The sequence below is a fragment of the Amphimedon queenslandica genome, unplaced genomic scaffold, assembly GCF_000090795.2.
Source record: "Amphimedon queenslandica unplaced genomic scaffold, v1.1 AMPQUscaffold_13485, whole genome shotgun sequence".
NCBI classification, from domain to species: Eukaryota; Metazoa; Porifera; class Demospongiae; order Haplosclerida; family Niphatidae; genus Amphimedon; species Amphimedon queenslandica.
The window spans coordinates 381066-396435 of record NW_003546279.1 but is presented as its reverse complement, the minus strand read 5'-3'; the positions used below and the strand labels follow the sequence as shown (position 1 = coordinate 396435).

General features: G+C 35.8%; 5 protein-coding genes across 7 annotated transcripts; 4 read left to right on the top strand and 1 right to left on the bottom strand.

Annotated features, from left to right (window-relative positions):
• The first annotated feature begins 1781 nt into the window (after positions 1-1781).
• On the top strand, positions 1782-5863 carry LOC100640196 (probable 2-oxoglutarate dehydrogenase E1 component DHKTD1, mitochondrial). 2 transcript variants are annotated; one of them, XR_002184292.1, is made up of 24 exons: positions 1782-1975; positions 2024-2144; positions 2189-2259; positions 2303-2409; positions 2458-2674; positions 2722-2822; positions 2871-2934; positions 2983-3155; positions 3209-3369; positions 3413-3488; positions 3548-3636; positions 3681-3777; positions 3819-3914; positions 3965-4099; positions 4148-4405; positions 4455-4611; positions 4655-4755; positions 4834-4935; positions 5017-5079; positions 5134-5219; positions 5276-5375; positions 5465-5528; positions 5577-5683; positions 5738-5863. XR_002184292.1 is itself a non-coding variant. In XM_011404163.2 (24 exons), the coding sequence occupies exons 1-24, from the start codon at positions 1840-1842 to the stop codon at positions 5837-5839; spliced, it is 2763 nt and encodes a 920-aa protein (XP_011402465.1). In that variant the 5' UTR covers positions 1782-1839; the 3' UTR covers positions 5840-5863. The 2 variants fall into 2 exon arrangements, 1 of the variants encoding a protein (XP_011402465.1); XM_011404163.2 differs by having other exon boundaries at positions 5598-5683.
• Positions 5864-5906: 43 nt separating this feature from the next.
• On the top strand, positions 5907-9238 carry LOC100640070 (dihydroxyacetone phosphate acyltransferase-like). Its single transcript, XM_019993955.1, has 16 exons — positions 5907-6136; positions 6192-6368; positions 6444-6573; positions 6621-6824; positions 6977-7128; positions 7173-7306; positions 7412-7563; positions 7610-7687; positions 7748-7870; positions 7915-8091; positions 8153-8232; positions 8277-8423; positions 8471-8570; positions 8807-8900; positions 8966-9039; positions 9091-9238. Exons 1-16 carry the CDS (start codon positions 5948-5950, stop codon positions 9147-9149), a joined length of 2070 nt encoding a protein of 689 aa, XP_019849514.1. The 5' UTR covers positions 5907-5947; the 3' UTR covers positions 9150-9238.
• LOC100634389 (AP-4 complex subunit sigma-1-like) lies at positions 9233-10199 on the top strand. 2 transcript variants are annotated; one of them, XM_003384703.3, is made up of 5 exons: positions 9233-9392; positions 9444-9530; positions 9654-9722; positions 9866-9877; positions 9964-10199. In XM_003384703.3, exons 1-5 carry the CDS (start codon positions 9255-9257, stop codon positions 10093-10095), a joined length of 438 nt encoding a protein of 145 aa, XP_003384751.1. In that variant the 5' UTR covers positions 9233-9254; the 3' UTR covers positions 10096-10199. The 2 variants fall into 2 exon arrangements, with proteins under 2 accessions (XP_003384751.1, XP_019849518.1); XM_019993959.1 differs by lacking the exon at positions 9444-9530.
• Positions 10200-10285: 86 nt separating this feature from the next.
• LOC109580600 (fibroblast growth factor receptor 3-like) lies at positions 10286-13116 on the top strand. Its single transcript, XM_019993956.1, has 11 exons — positions 10286-10412; positions 10464-10536; positions 10589-11070; positions 11129-11435; positions 11488-11510; positions 11566-11706; positions 11757-11843; positions 12022-12352; positions 12402-12606; positions 12653-12795; positions 12887-13116. The coding sequence occupies exons 1-11, from the start codon at positions 10322-10324 to the stop codon at positions 13014-13016; spliced, it is 2013 nt and encodes a 670-aa protein (XP_019849515.1). The 5' UTR covers positions 10286-10321; the 3' UTR covers positions 13017-13116.
• Positions 12990-15342, bottom strand: LOC105311926 (methylthioribulose-1-phosphate dehydratase-like). The gene is made up of 10 exons (XM_011404161.2): positions 15271-15342; positions 15134-15174; positions 14996-15055; positions 14864-14912; positions 14762-14817; positions 14652-14710; positions 14475-14610; positions 14173-14233; positions 13988-14094; positions 12990-13183 (listed from the first exon to the last, which is right to left on the bottom strand). Exons 1-10 carry the CDS (start codon positions 15271-15273, stop codon positions 13111-13113), a joined length of 645 nt encoding a protein of 214 aa, XP_011402463.1. The 5' UTR covers positions 15274-15342; the 3' UTR covers positions 12990-13110.
• Between the last annotated feature and the right edge of the window lie 28 nt (positions 15343-15370).

The window sequence follows — 15370 nt, the reverse complement described above, 5'->3', positions numbered from 1 at the left end:
TAGAGTGGTGATAATTAGAAGAATGTAAAACATTAAAGGGCAAGCCTAAGCAAGCTATAGAATATGTCATAGATATTAGAGTAAATAAAATGTGCTGTACAATCAAAGCAATTGCACATGTCTAAATACAATATTGATGCAGTCATCTTGCTTAAATTTTCTCTATTACTTTATCACTCAAGCCTCTAGCATTAAAGTCTACAATAGGTCAGAAGCAGCCACCGAGTAAAAAAGATTGTAGATCTGCAGAACCTATAGGCTTGCCGCTAGAGAAGAATCTAGTAGCTATATATAAAAGATGATTTCATGCTGCATGCAGGCACTAAATCTATACATGCAGCTTTCTCACTTGCATTCAACTATTAGAGTCCTAAAATGCATAGCTACTTTTTCAACCTTTTATCTTGCTAGATTGAGAAGTCTTTGGACAGCAGTTTAGTCTTATATGTTTGCTGCAAATAAGCTCAGACTTGCTAGTAGCCGCCATTTTATTTCACTGTGATCACACAAAAATTATCTACTAGCTAGGCTAGATCTTTTTTAACTTTAATAATAGACGTTGTACATACTTAATACTACGTGTAGTATCTATGGATACTATAGTATGTTTAGTGGGGCTCGCTCAGACTCGCCCCAATAATGGCCCTTACTGAAAGGCAGGAGCATAGTGAATCGTATTGCAATTATTCAGTACAAGACTTAAAGCCATTGCTGCTGCTTAACTGTGAAATTGGATCGGTTACTTTTATATTATCTCTGATTGCCATTGTGTCCATGGTCTTATGTAGACTCTTTACTTTACCAACTCATCGTCTTATACTGTACCTCCTGGTAGCTATATTGTTTAATTCCTTTACAATTGCAATTCAGTTTGTGAATCTAAAACTGAACATCTTGGAAGGAGAACATGCTACAGTGTGCAGTGTTGAAGGTTTTTTATTAGGATATTCTTATTGGGTACTGCTACTGTCATTATCAATGATGACAGTACACTTATCAGTAATGGTTCTCCTTCCTTCTTATTACAGCAACATTATTGGAAAACTGGAGACATTCTATGTCCTGTTTCCATGGTTATGCCCTCTCTTGTTTGTCTGGATACCATTCATTAATGATAATTATGGTTTAAGTTTGCCATCGTGCTGGATAAAGCATGATCATGACACTGACTGTTCGCTCAATGAGGAAGGAGTAATTATGATGCTTTCTATATGGTATATTGAATGGTTCATTATATTCATTATCAATGACATTGCTCTTGTCATTATATTCATCACAATGTGCAAACGAGCATATAAAGGAACTTTATCTAAAGATTACAGGAAAGCTTTGAAGCAGACACTGCCGTTACTAGTATATCCTATTGAATTCCAGATCTTCTTTTGGATTGTTATAGCAAACCGGCTATATCAAGTACTACACAAAGGGAATGGGCTGACATGGCTGCTCTATCTACATGCTGTTACTGCTGGCAGTGGAGGGTTGATTGCTCCAGGATTTACATTGCTGTATATCTTAATATTGGGCAAAAAAGTAATCAAGAAGAATATAAAATATTGGCAGTGTTGTAAATGTTGTAAAAATGCCAAACCTAAAGAATTGATAGATCATACTGATCATGTCACTCAATATGGGACTACTATAACCTCTCCCACCCGTGCTGACTTCCTAAATGAAACTGAAATAGAAAGAGAGTTTGACTAATTAATGTAAAATAACTGTAACCATGAATGATGTTTGCCATATTCAAATGCCCACGTCTTATTTATTTGAGCATGCGCACAACAAATACCCGCAAAATGGAGAATTGATCGAGGACTCGATCGAGGAAGAATAATCATGTGGAGACTATCTCGTTCAGTAACTTGCCTACCTCATAAGAATAAGTTAAAGGTAGGTACAGGTGGAGCTGCTGCTGGTTATCATACAGAGAACTGCTTTGGATACTGGAGGAAACCTCGAGCTATAGACCCAGGTGAAAAGTCTATTAATAGTAACAACCAACCCTTAGTTCTATTTATAGTACAGAAAGAATGGATTGAATCCAGAAGCCGTCAGCCTAACATATGGCGTCTAGTAACTAGCTATCAGAATAATGGACACAAGACAGCGAGGACTGATCCACTGGGTATTAATAATAAATGGTATTTAATTAATTAAAATTATTAATTATTATTATTAATTAAAGGTCTGATCCAATTGAATTGAATCCTGAGGTTTATGGATTAGATAATAATAATTATTATTACGATACACTCGGTTAGTTATAATAATTGTTATTAATTAATTATTAATTAATTAGGAATATTACATTGTTTTGAAGGGGGCGAAGCCTCATTATCCGATATTATTAATTACCTTAATAAAACATACTGTGGAAATACAGCAATTGAAGTATCACACATAATGGTATAATTAACATCAATTAATTAATTAAGTAATAACCTCCTTTCACAGGATCCTGGGGAGAGAGAGTGGGTATTACGATCTTATGAAACTCACGTTAACTCCTCCCTCGGTCTTGAGTCCCATCAAAGGTTAGGGACTGGCATGATAAAGTCTCAGGTACTGGATCAGTTCCTGGCTAAGAAGTTCCCAACAGTAAAGAGGTATGGAGGAGAAGGAGCAGAAGCAATGATAGGATTCACTGATGAACTGTTTGATAGAGCAGCTGGTAATGATACTTGTTTATTGTTTGTTGTTTATTGTTGTTGTTTATAGATGTTGGTGTATCTGATGTGTTGGTTGGTATGTCCCACAGAGGAAGGCTCAACCTACTGATTGGACTAATGGAGTATCCACCAGTAGCTGTCTTTAATAAAGTGAGTTATCAAAGGGTTAAATATTAACATTATCATCATCATTGTTAGATCAAAGGTAATTCCGAGTTTTCCGATGCAATGACTTATACTGGTGACGTACTCTCTCACTTGAGTAATTTATTTATTTATTTATTTATTTATTTATAACTGTATTTAATAGCTAGTTCTGTTGATATCAGTCGAGGTGGGCGGAGTCTTCATGTCACCATGTTACCAAACCCCTCCCACCTTGAGGCCGTCAATCCTGTCCTCATGGGAAAGACCAGAGGAAGAATGCTCTCACGACTAACTGGACCCTATCAGAATGACAATACTAGCAGTGATAGGTCTAATGTGAGTTTATACCCTCTCTCTCTCTCTCTTTATTATCCAGCTGTTCTCATAAGGTTCTTTCCTTCCTGGTTCATGGTGATGCTTCATTCTCAGCCCAAGGGGTAGTGATGGAGTGTCTGTCCATCAGTGAAGTACCTCACTATGAGGTTGGTGGTACCATTCACCTTGTCGTTAATAATAATCTTGGATTTACCACTCCTCATAATTACGGGAGGTATAATCACTCTTAATCAATTAATATTAATGTTAATTAATAGGTCGTCAATGTATTGCAGTGACATTGGTAAAATGAATGGAGTTCCTATTGTTCATGTTAATGGCTCCTACCCTGAAGTACATACCCTGCCTCTTGTATATAAACCAGGCCTTACCTTATCTCTCTTCTCTTTAAGGACGTGCTAAAGGTCAGTAGGTTTGCTGTTGACTATTGGAACCAGTTTAATAAAGACGTCATTATAGTCTTGAACTGTTATAGGAGATGGTAACTGATGTGTTTGTGTTTCTAATTAATGCCCATTTCCCCAGGGGACACAATGAGTTAGATGACCCCAGTATCACTCAGCCTCAGATGTATAGAATAATTAACAAACTGAAGACAATACCTGATACCTACTGGGAGGAGGTGAGAAACCACACCCACTCATTAATTATTATCATGGTTAGAATGTTGAGTCTTTTGGTGATGTCTCTTCTCTTACTCAATCATATTATGATGAGTTGAATAATTATTTTAAAGAGGTGGACAATTTCAAATCAGAAGTAATGTGTCCTTTAAGCAGCTGCTACCTCTAGCCCTGGCTACTGGTTAGGAATCTAATTTTAAGTGTCAGTGGAAGGATATGGTCCAACCAGCGGCTAGTGGTATATCGGAATGGGACACTGGACTGGACATTGGCTTATTGAAGTATATTGGAGAGAGATCAGTTGCTGTTCCTAAAGGAATGGTGAGTGACCATTACTGATCTCTTCATGTGCCCCTCCTCTCCTCATAGAGGGTACATGACAGACTCCAGTCCTCCCACATTAGCGAGAGGTTGAGTCGACTGGTTAATGATAAGATTGACTGGTCCACAGCTGAAGCACTGGCCATCGGTAGCCTGTTGTACCAGGGGGTTAATGTTAGGGTCAGTGGACAGGACGTGGGTAGAGGGACCTTCAGTCACAGACACATGATGATCATTGACCAGGAGACCAATGGGGCAGTGATACCGTTGAATAGCATTAGGGAGGATCAGGGACACTTTATTGAGGTGGATCGTCCAGTATCAGTTCAATAATAAAAATATGAATTAACGACAGGTTGCTAATAGCCCACTGAGTGAAGAGGCAGTTCTTGGTTATGAGTACGGGTACAGCATAGAAAACCCAAACCATCTCGTGATCTGGGAGGCTCAGTATGGAGACTTCTTTAACGGAGGACAGATCATGATAGATGCATTTATATCATCAGGAGAAGGTGAGGAGTGTGGGTGTGGCTAGTTATTAATAGTTATTAACAGATAAGTGGCTCTATCAGTCTGGACTGGTCATGTGTCTACCCCATGGCTATGATGGAGCTGGACCCGAGCACTCGTCCTCTAGGATAGAGAGGTTTCTACAGGTTCGGCTATCATTGAGTTGTCTTGTTGTTTATTGTTGTTGTTTGTTGTTGTTTATTGTTGTTGTTTGTTGTTGTTAGATGACTAATTCTAGTGAAGAAGGTGGGGACTCTGATAGTGTCAATATTAATGTTGTTCATCCGACCACACCCTCTCAATATTATCATGTCTTGAGACGACAGGCAAGACTTTATAATAATTATTATTAATTGATTATTTATTAATTGATTATATCAACAATTCTATTATTATTGTTCCTTCAGATGGTCCGAAACTTTAGAAAACCTTTAATAATACAATCACCAAAAACGTTACTGAGACTACCAGTAAGCCCCTCCCCTTAATTAATTAATATTCATTGATATTGGACTCCTCATTAGTCAGCTGTATCATCATTGAATGAGATGTCACCTGGTACCACATTCAAACCAGTAATAGGAGACCATACCATCAAGAATAAGGACAGGTCCACCTGTTTACTTGTTTGCTTATTTGTTTATCTGTTTGTTTGTTTGTTTATAGTGTGGAGAGGATTGTTTTGTGTTCGGGTAAACATTATTATGCACTTGACAGTTACAGGAAAGAAAATAACATTGAAAACGTTCCTATAATTAGAATAGAAGTAAGTAGGCTAAATGTACAGTATTTTACAGGTAGGAGATATTTTATTACATTTTCTAGTACATATTGATAATTCTATTTGTTATTTAGTTACTGTGTCCATTTCCAAGTGGTTCACTCTATGATGAACTCTATAAATACAAACAAGTTAAAGGTACACACACTGAGTACATGTACTGGACATGGAGCAGCTCCTGGTCAGTCTGATATTCACTTCCTTTAGAGTTTGTATGGAGTCAAGAGGAGCCAGCTAATATGGGGGTGTGGTCTTTCATAGAACCACGAATGAGAAAACAGCTGGGGATTAATGTATGTTATAAATAAATTATTAATTGATTATTAATGACTCTAATTAATGCACAGCTGCACAGAGTTAGTAGAGTAGCCTATGGACCACCTGCCACTGGAATCACTAGAATACACCAACAGGAGGCAAAGAAAATACTGCAAGAGACATTTTCATAAGTTAATTGAATCATTTTAAATCAATGAATAATTAATAGTCACTAAGTGGGTGTGGCTAGTTTCAATGAATTATTAGTGAAGGTGTGGCTGGTTGCTGCAGCTAACAAGATGGCGGCCGGCAGGTCTTTCATTTCCAATGGCTCAGAATACGTTCCTCTTGATCTAAAGAAAGGAGAACTCTCCTTTGCATTGGCCCCGTTCAATCCTCACCCTAACGTGCACACTGAGGGACTCTCACCTCAGGAAGTGAAGGAAATAGTTAAAGGAAGTACCAGACTGAAGGCCATGATAAAAGAGGTAGCAATAATGATGATGGTGATCATTAATGATAAATAATATCATATTATATTAGATATCAGTTAGTAATGGTGTATCAGAAGAGTCTGTGGTTAAACTGGTCGATGAAATTGTTGATGAAATTGGACACAAGATGGCATTGCCAGCAGTTCGAACTGTAGCCATGATAATAAGAGGAACACTTCGTAGAGTAATCTCCGGAATATATATTGAGAAACAAGGGCTGGAGGAGGTGAGTTATTAGTGTTATTATTAGTGTTATTATTAGTGTTATTATTAGTGTTATTATTAATGTTAATCTTGTTAGTTAGGTGCAGCTGTCAAGAGGTATCCAGTGGTGATCCTTCCCTCCCACAGGAGCTATCTTGACTTCATTCTGGTCTCATACTTTCTACTTGAGAATAACATACAACTACCTGCCATCGCTGCTGGTCAAGGTAAGGAATTTATTAATTTATTTATTTATTTATTTATTCATTTATAGATTTTATGAATATGAAAGTGATTAGTTCTTTGCTCCGGAGATCAGGTGCTTTCTTCATGAGGCGTACATTTGGGAGTGACAGACTATACAAGCTGATATTCACAGTTTACATGCAAACTGTACTGACCAATAGACAGAACCCAATAGAGTTCTTTATTGAAGGAACCAGGAGCAGAACCGCCAAGACATTACACCCTAAACTAGGTAAGGAGAGACTAGGACCTAACCTGACCTCTTTGTTAATCAGAGGAGATACTTCTGTAGAGTGAGAGAGAAAGGGAGGGGGCTGCCATGTATTGCTGTAACTATCTCATCATTAATTTATCGTCAGTGTGTTAGCTGTTTGTTCTGGTTAGGGTTATTGTCCATGATAGTTGAACCTTATCTTCACGGTCTGGTTGATGATGTACTACTGGCTCCTCTGAGCATCAGTTATGAGAGAACACTAGAAGAGTCTCTCTTCGCCAGAGAACTACTTGGAATACCTAAACCAAAGGAATCAACTAGCGTAAATTAATATTCAAATATTTATTTATTTATTTATTATTTCAGGGATTGTTTAAAGCCAAGTCTTTATTATTCACCAGTTATGGCTCCATTTTTGTTGATTTCTCAAAACAAATTTCATTACACGAATTTTGCATCAAAAATGGAATCAGTCGAATACCACATGGTATACAACCAAGGTAAAGGGGGCAGAGTCTAATATCGAGTATTAATTATTTTTATTATTATTATTAATATTATTATTATTATTATTATTATTATTATTATTATTATTTGCTATTTAGAAATGATTTTTCATTTTTACCTGGTGAGAGGGAAATGGTATTGGAGCTTGGCTATCAAATTTTACACAAAATTAACAAAAAAATGAAAATATTTCCGTCGTCAATTTTATCAAGTTTATTACTTCATTTCAATAATGGAGGTGTTGAGAGAGGTAGGGCACTCATTAGTTATTCATTGATTAGTCAATTAATTAATAGATAAATTAATTAACTGGATGGATGTATTAAAAGCAGAGATTGAAAAGAGAGGCGGAATTGTTCACTGGAATAATGACAGTAATGAATATAATAATAATAATAATAATAATAATAATAATCAATATTTTTATATTTCAGATTCTGCAGCTGTGTTTGATCACTGTGTCAATCTCTTGCTCTCCAGCGGTTGCATTAGAATAAAAGATGGACGAATTGAAATAGCAAAAGTTGAAGAAGAGACGAGATTAAGACACAAGGAAGGTATGTCAAACTGTAATTAATTACTATTATTCATTAATTAATAGGTTGTACTGTATTTGATATAATGTCAGCCCAGATGACATCTTCAGCCCTTGCTAACACACTGAACAATGGCTACACTGAACTGATACTGGGACACTATAGGAATCAACTGATTCACTGGTTCATATCAGAATCAATAATGTTAACTTGTATCAATGGAATCAGTGATATTGAATTAGGTATCTTTAAATTTAAATATTTATCATCATCATTATCATTATTATTATTATTATTAATTAGACGTTTTAAAAAAGAGGTTCATTTTATTGTCGCAGTCTCTTTGTAAGGAGTTCATACTCCCGCCTGGTCCTATGGAAAAGGTGGGCATTAATAAAAATACTGACTCCACCCACTTCCTTATTAGGTATTTGACGATACCCTCCATTGTCTAATAGACAGAGGATTAATTGAAATCAGTGGCTCATTAATATTCATAGTTTCTAATGAGAAACAAGAGGTCCTTTCTTCATTACTATCAGGTCTAATCAGACCTTTTGTTGCTGGAGTGTGGGTGAGTGGTGTTGCCATAGTTACACCTGACCCCTCCCCTTTCATTAGGTGATGTGTCTATATTTAGAATCATTAATGGGCGGAGTCCAATCACTTAAATTAACTTTAAGAAATACACAGCAACTAGCGGCTAAACTAATTCACAATGGTAAAGTATAAGAACATGAATATGTATCAGGGAATGTAATGAAAACGGAGAATTCTCTTTTTTTCACTTCTGGTAAAATTTGGCACGTGGCCCTGTACTATAGTACAGGGGCTTTGGCTCAATTTTTAAGCAATTTTAAAATTGGTAAAAAATATAATTTTGATCAGAATCTATTCAAACTTTCTACACAACATAAGAACATGTATATGTATCAGGAAATATTATCTTGTTTTTAGGGTTCATTGATTCTCATGAAATCCTGTCTCTTGATATTTATAAGAACACTATTGCCTCATTCAACGTAACTGGAATACTGTTTGAACCAGAACTGTTAGTGACATCATCATCATCATCATCATTATTATTATTATTATTATTATTATTATTATTTGCAGTGAGTTGGAAGGTAGAGACAGGCTAGTTAAAGTTTTGAATGCTCCAAAGCTAAAGGAATTGACGTTTGAAATAGGTAAGATTGATGGTGGGTGTGGTTTAGTGTAACTGTATTCTCACACTACAGGTGCTGTATTGTTTAACGGCTCCCCTCCAGTTTCTATTAATAACTTTTCTAAATTATAATTCAATTCTTTTATTTGTTTTTGTGTTTTTGAATTTATACCAAATTCCCGCCCATGCCTCTAATTAATAGGGCGTGGCTTATTGATAAACCACGCCCAGTTGAAGATGATCAAGTTTGTCCTTTTAGTGAACAAGCAAGGACAAACTCGTCTCTCCCAGTACTACGAGCACACCAGGATAGACGAGAGGGTCAATATTGAGGCGGACATAGTGAGGAAGTGTCTGGCTAGAAATGAAGACCAGGTACACCTAATGATGCGATATGTGGATTCATTCATACTCTACTGATTCTAGTGTTCCTTTATGGAGTATAGAAACTTTAAAGTTGTCTACCGGAAGTACGCATCACTTTATTTTATAATAGCAATCGACAACACTGAGGTAAGTAGGTATAGTCTGGACACACCCTTTCGCTGGGAGGCCTAATTTTATTGAATATTTCACCTAATTTACCTGTGGCATAATCCACTCATTGTTTTCAATGGATTAATATTCTTTTTTTAGAACGAGCTCTCAATTTTAGAGTTTATTCATAACGTGGTTGAGACATACGATAGATTCTTTGATAGTGTGGTAAGAGTATAACTGTATGATCATCTTTTATTAACCTCTCCCTCCCTCCCTCTCTCTCCCTCCCTCCCTCTCTCCCTCTCTCTCCCTCCCTCCCTCTCTCCCTCCCTCCCTCCCTCCCTCCCTCCCTCTCTCCCTCTCTCTAGTGTGAACTGGATGTATCCTCCTTTAAACAAACATGCATGTAGTTCATATTAATTAGTAATCATTATCATTGTTCCTTAATGCTAGCTCCTTCCTTCAGATTATGTTCAATATAGACAAGGCTCACATGATACTGGATGAGATGATCATCAATGGAGAGATTACTGAGACCAATAAAGATAGAGTACTGGCACCAGTTGCTGTACTGGACAGAGCAGCTGGACATAAATAACTATAAAATTTGATTTGTAATGTTTTTAGTAATTTTAGCCATCATACTGCATGATCTGTTCTTTATTTTAATGTAAACAATTAAAAAACACTTTTGAAACACGAGACAGTTTGTCATTATGACCTCAGACAGACGACCAGCACTGGGTCTGGCATCCTGCCTTTGGCTGCATACCTCATAGTATATATAATTGAATAAAAACAATATTAGTTGTGACAAGCATCTTATGATCATAGGAAATTGGGAAGAGGAAGAAGAAGCAAGAGAAGAAATGTCAACACTAGTATTTATTTTATTGCTAGTTCGTGGAAGCACTAGTAAGCATCAGTTACAGCTGTAAGGTATGTTACCATCCCTCCATCTCTCAGTAGGTGCTGCATCAGTCACTAACTCCTCAGTTTGTAGTACTGACTTTAATGAAGAGACTTATGAGCTCATGAGGTAAGTATACAAGTAATGGGCCTACCTGCTACTAACAGTATATCACTGGCAGGGCAGGAGGTACCTGTGAGCCCTATAAAACCTATGGCAATGGATACTCAGAGTGTGACCTGTATCTGACTCCTGAAGTAGACTATGTCTATATACCCTCAACAAGGATCAGAGGGAATCAAGATAACGTGAGAGATTTCATGGAGAACGCTGCAGTCATACTAGACTTCCTTACCAACGAGTTGTGCAGGGAACAGCTGGCAAGAGTGTTGTGTAATTATTATTACTATCCTTGTGGGGTCAATGGGACTCTGACAGTACCCCAGTTCATCTGTTCTGATGTGTGTAGTTATGTATCCAGTATCAACTGTGTCTCTGAATGGAATTCACTGGAAGGAATAGTTCATGATCATGTCAGTAATGATCCATTCTATACTAATGATCCAACACTGTTCATACCAAAATGCAATGAAACCAACCTTCCACTGGCTTTCCTTAACCTATCCAGTGACTGTTGTACAGATGGAGGAATTGAAATACCCAGTAAGTATCATGATACAATAATAAAATTTAATAATTCATTTCTCATTCTTCCACAAAGTAAGCTCATCTTCCATTCATCAAACCAGTTTCATTATTACATCATCATCTTTAGTCAGCACCACATCCATTACATATGGCTCTACATCACATTCCATCAGGCCCATTAGTTCTACTACTGCTACACCTCAACCCACAAATAGTTTACCAATGACTGTTGCTCTTGTTAGTGGAGTAGCAACTGGTTTAGTATTAGCCATTGGTCTACTGATAGTAATAATAATAATAATTGTATTTATTATTATTGTTAAGAAGAGAAGGAGGTCTAAACAGAAGAGGAATGCTAATGATGATCAAATCTCAAACAGGTAATGACATATAAGATCACTGATCAATGTACAGTATCATTTACATTTATAGATATTTCCCTGTCAAGAAAAGCAGTAAGCTCAATGCTATTTTATCTACACTCAATTATTCATTTCTTTTTATCAATAGCACAAAATTTTCTAAAGGATTCAACAGAAAAGCAACAGAGCTTTAAGCATAAAGATACCTGCAGCGAATTATTCATAAAAAAACTTGAGAAGTTCATAATACTCGAAAAGAACTTGGAACTAATAGAAAAGATAGGAGAAGGTATGAATGATGGATTTAATGTTCATCTTTAGTGTTTCTTTCCTTATTAGGAGAATTTGGTATTGTAGTACGAGGTTTACTAATTGAGTTTGATAAAAGTATTCCTCCGAAACCAATAGCAGCCAAAACATTAAAAGGTAAATAATAGCAAGAAATACTGTCAGTGTGTAAGGATTAGACAGGAAGTGCAAATCACATTTGAGAGTTGATGAGTTGTAAAAAGTGTCACACCTTGTTAACGCTTCAATGTGTTAACAAGGTGCTATAAAAATAATTAATTATTAATTATATTACCTGGCCTATACCACCATGTAGGGATGTTCACTGATAGAGATATTGAGTCCATTAAAGAAGAGACAATAAAGATGTCCCAATTTGATCACATCAACGTACTATCACTGATAGGAGTCTGCTTGGACTCAGGCCCTGCTCCATTGATCATTATGAACTACATGAGGAATGGAAGCTTACTCTCTTTCCTCAAGAAAGAGAGAGCTAATCTTACAGTAGCTGAGAGTGTAGACATTGATATCATTGGAGACACTAGGAAGCAGTTGCTGAGCATGTGTCTACAGGTCAGTAATGGCATGAAGTATCTCGCTAGTAACAAGTTTGTACACAGAGACCTAGCAGCAAGGAACTGCATGTAAGCAAGGTCATGCTCATAACCTTTATGGTCCCATTGTGTATACTAGGATTGATGATAAAGGAATAATCAAAGTTGCTGATTTTGGATTAACTGAAGATATTTATACAAAGAATTATTTCAAACAGTTCAGCAGTAGCTCAGCTTCTTGTGGATCAACACTATCAGCCAGCGGAGAGTCAGTTAGGCTGCCAGTGAAATGGATGGCATTAGAAAGCCTTCATGATGGGATCTTCTCTGAAAAGACAGACGTGGTAAGAACCCTTAACTAATGTCCCCAACTATTGTATTGATCATTAGTGGTCGTATGGTGTCCTCTGCTGGGAGGTATTCAGTCTTGGAAAGACTCCATATCCTGGGACAGGACCACGTGAAGTCATTGAACTCCTTGATAATGGAGAAAGATTGAAATGTCCAGCTAATGCAGCCTGTAGCCATGATATGTAAGAATATAACAACCACTTAGTCACATCTCTCTCTCTCTCCCTCCCCCCCTCTCTCTCCCTCCCTCCCTCTCCCCCTCTCTCTCTCTAGTTACTCATTGATGAGTAAGTGTTGGAGTGAAGCACCTACAGATAGACCAGCATTCAGTTCATTGTATGAAGAGATTAATGAACTAATTAAACCATTGGCTGGATACTTTGAGCTAACAAATGATGTATAACATTAACAAAAATAATGATGATGATAATAATAATAATAATAATAATAATAACAATAATGCTCTTACAATACAACCTGTCAATGATAGTCATTCATTACAATGTGGTGTCCAATCCTAACTTGTTCATCTCCACAGCAATGTCAAACAGATAATCATAACATTCACACCTAAAAAGAAACAGTAACACAATAAAACGTTCAAGAATCACCTAAGGACATGAACAATTCAAGATGTATCAAAAAATAAAATAAAAATTTTGAGATAATTTTAGATCCAATTTTGGAAAAAAATATAAGGCCTTGGGATATTTTCAGAATTTGACGTTTTCTTAAAATGGCTGTAATTTGAAAAATAGTAGTCAGGATCAGCTCAAACTTTCTACACAGCATAAGTACATCAATATGTATCAGAAAATGTAATAAAAATTGTGGGTGATTTTGGAGCCATTTTTTGGAAAAAAGCATGGACTATAGTACAGGGAAATTTTCAGATTTTGGCCCATTTTTTAAATTGGCCGTAACTTGAAAAATTGATGTCGGAATCAGCTCAAACTTTCTACACAGCATAAGAACATCAATATGTATCAGAAAATGTAATAAAAATTGGGGGTGATTTTTGAGCCATTTTTTGGAAAAAAGCATGGGCTATTATAGTACAGGGAAATTTTCAGATTTTGGCCCATTTTTTAAATTGGCCGTAACTTGAAAAATTGAAGTCGGAATCAGCTCAAACTTTCTACACAGCATAAGGACGTCAATATGTATCAGAAAATGTAATAAAAATTGGGGGTGATTTTTGAGCCATTTTTTGGAAAAAAGCATGGGCTATAGTATAGGGAAATTTTCAGATTTTGGCCCATTTTTTAAATTGGCCGTAACTTGAAAAATTGATGTCGGAATCAGCTCAAACTTTCTACACAGCATAAGCTAGAGCATCAATATCTATCAGGTATTAAGTTATCTTTGACTCACATTGTTTTTGCTTTCTCCCAGCTCTCTCCCCATACATAGACTCCGTGTCTCCTCACTAGCACAGCATTAGTATCAGGGTATGAGGTCAGAGCAGTGACCAGACGATCCTTCAGGAGAAGAGGTGGGCATTAAAAAGAAAGGAGAGAGCATATGAGAGATACTGCTCTACTGGCAGGTGGTCTTACCGTCAATTCATTTTCTTGTCTTGTGTTTTCAATAATTGGGACAATAAGCATATCATCATTACTGGACAAAATCAAATTATTATTATCATTATCATTATTATTATTATTATTATCATTATTATTATTATTATTATCATTATTATTATTTAATATAATCACAACTAACAAGTTGGTACAAAACTCAGTATCAGTCCATAACCAACAGACTATGATTATTATTATTATTATCATTATTATTATTATTATTATTATTATTATTATTATCATTATTATTATTATTATTATTATTATTATTAAAATACTTGTAATTAATTCCTGTATCTCCTTTCTTTATTCCTTTGATCATTTCCATGTTCTTTATTTTGAATTCGTTACTGTCACTCAATAGCGTTGCCATGACAGCAGACTTGGAATGAGTATGAATGACAGCTCCGGTATCTAAGCAATGATCAGTTTCCATGGTAACCACATGAATATACTTCTCATCTTGTAACAAGCCATGAAGAGTGGAGTGCATTGACTGGGTTTAAGCTCCGCCCTATAGTAATAATGATAATGATAATAATAAACTCCTCCCACTTGTTGTTACCTTGATGGTGTTTCCATTATTTCTCCATCTTCATTAACAATGAATAGATCATTCGACTATCAATCAATCAATCAATGATCATTATTTGAATTAATTAATCACTTGAATTCTTTCTTTTTGAACTCCAGAAGGTGCAACATAAATACTACCTCTAAACATTAATAATAATAATTATTATAATAATATAATGAGATCTACAATATTAATGAGTTGATTTATTTATTTTTCTTTTACTTGTATTTGATGCTGATACCTCCACCAGTTCCAGTGACCCAACCTAAACTGTAGAACTGTCTAAAGTGAATAAATTGAAATAATAATAGTAATAGCTACTCTTGGTAATATGAACAACGTCTTCTTTTATTTCCTCACTTGCATAATTCAGGTATCAATACTCTGGGATGATTCTCATCCTGTAAATAACAGCAACACAATAATAATAATAATAATTATTATTATTATTAATAATAATAATAATAACAATAATAATAATGAGCTGATGGTCTTACCATAATTGAGCAAATTGGAGTTACTTTTACTTTGCAATTTGAGTTGTAAAAATATTAGTAGGCGTGTCTATTATTTAATGAATTCTAATTAGGTAATGAA

What these genes read in the sequence shown, in the direction of transcription:
- LOC100640070 (XM_019993955.1), top strand. Translation starts at nt 5,948, where the DNA reads ATGGCGGCCGGCAGGTCTTTCATTTCCAATGGCTCAGAATACGTTCCT. An exon ending in TGCCATCGCTGCTGGTCAAG is followed by an intron (nt 6,574 to 6,620) that starts GTAAGGAATTTA and finishes ATTCATTTATAG; the next exon opens with ATTTTATGAATATGAAAGTG. An exon ending in AACCAAAGGAATCAACTAGC is followed by an intron (nt 7,129 to 7,172) that starts GTAAATTAATAT and finishes TTATTATTTCAG; the next exon opens with GGATTGTTTAAAGCCAAGTC.
- LOC109580600 (XM_019993956.1), top strand. Translation starts at nt 10,322, where the DNA reads ATGATCATAGGAAATTGGGAAGAGGAAGAAGAAGCAAGAGAAGAAATG. An exon ending in TGGAGGAATTGAAATACCCA is followed by an intron (nt 11,071 to 11,128) that starts GTAAGTATCATG and finishes TCTTCCACAAAG; the next exon opens with TAAGCTCATCTTCCATTCAT. An exon ending in TCTCTGAAAAGACAGACGTG is followed by an intron (nt 12,607 to 12,652) that starts GTAAGAACCCTT and finishes ATTGATCATTAG; the next exon opens with TGGTCGTATGGTGTCCTCTG.
- LOC100640196 (XM_011404163.2), top strand. Translation starts at nt 1,840, where the DNA reads ATGTGGAGACTATCTCGTTCAGTAACTTGCCTACCTCATAAGAATAAG. An exon ending in CTGGGTATTAATAATAAATG is followed by an intron (nt 2,145 to 2,188) that starts GTATTTAATTAA and finishes TATTAATTAAAG; the next exon opens with GTCTGATCCAATTGAATTGA. An exon ending in GGATAGAGAGGTTTCTACAG is followed by an intron (nt 4,756 to 4,833) that starts GTTCGGCTATCA and finishes TGTTGTTGTTAG; the next exon opens with ATGACTAATTCTAGTGAAGA.
- LOC105311926 (XM_011404161.2), bottom strand. An exon ending in TTCAAAAAGAAAGAATTCAA is followed by an intron (nt 14,818 to 14,863) that starts GTGATTAATTAA and finishes ATTGATTGATAG; the next exon opens with TCGAATGATCTATTCATTGT. An exon ending in ATAATGGAAACACCATCAAG is followed by an intron (nt 14,711 to 14,761) that starts GTAACAACAAGT and finishes TTATTACTATAG; the next exon opens with GGCGGAGCTTAAACCCAGTC.
- LOC100634389 (XM_003384703.3), top strand. Translation starts at nt 9,255, where the DNA reads ATGATCAAGTTTGTCCTTTTAGTGAACAAGCAAGGACAAACTCGTCTC. An exon ending in TGGCTAGAAATGAAGACCAG is followed by an intron (nt 9,393 to 9,443) that starts GTACACCTAATG and finishes TACTGATTCTAG; the next exon opens with TGTTCCTTTATGGAGTATAG. An exon ending in TAGCAATCGACAACACTGAG is followed by an intron (nt 9,531 to 9,653) that starts GTAAGTAGGTAT and finishes TTCTTTTTTTAG; the next exon opens with AACGAGCTCTCAATTTTAGA.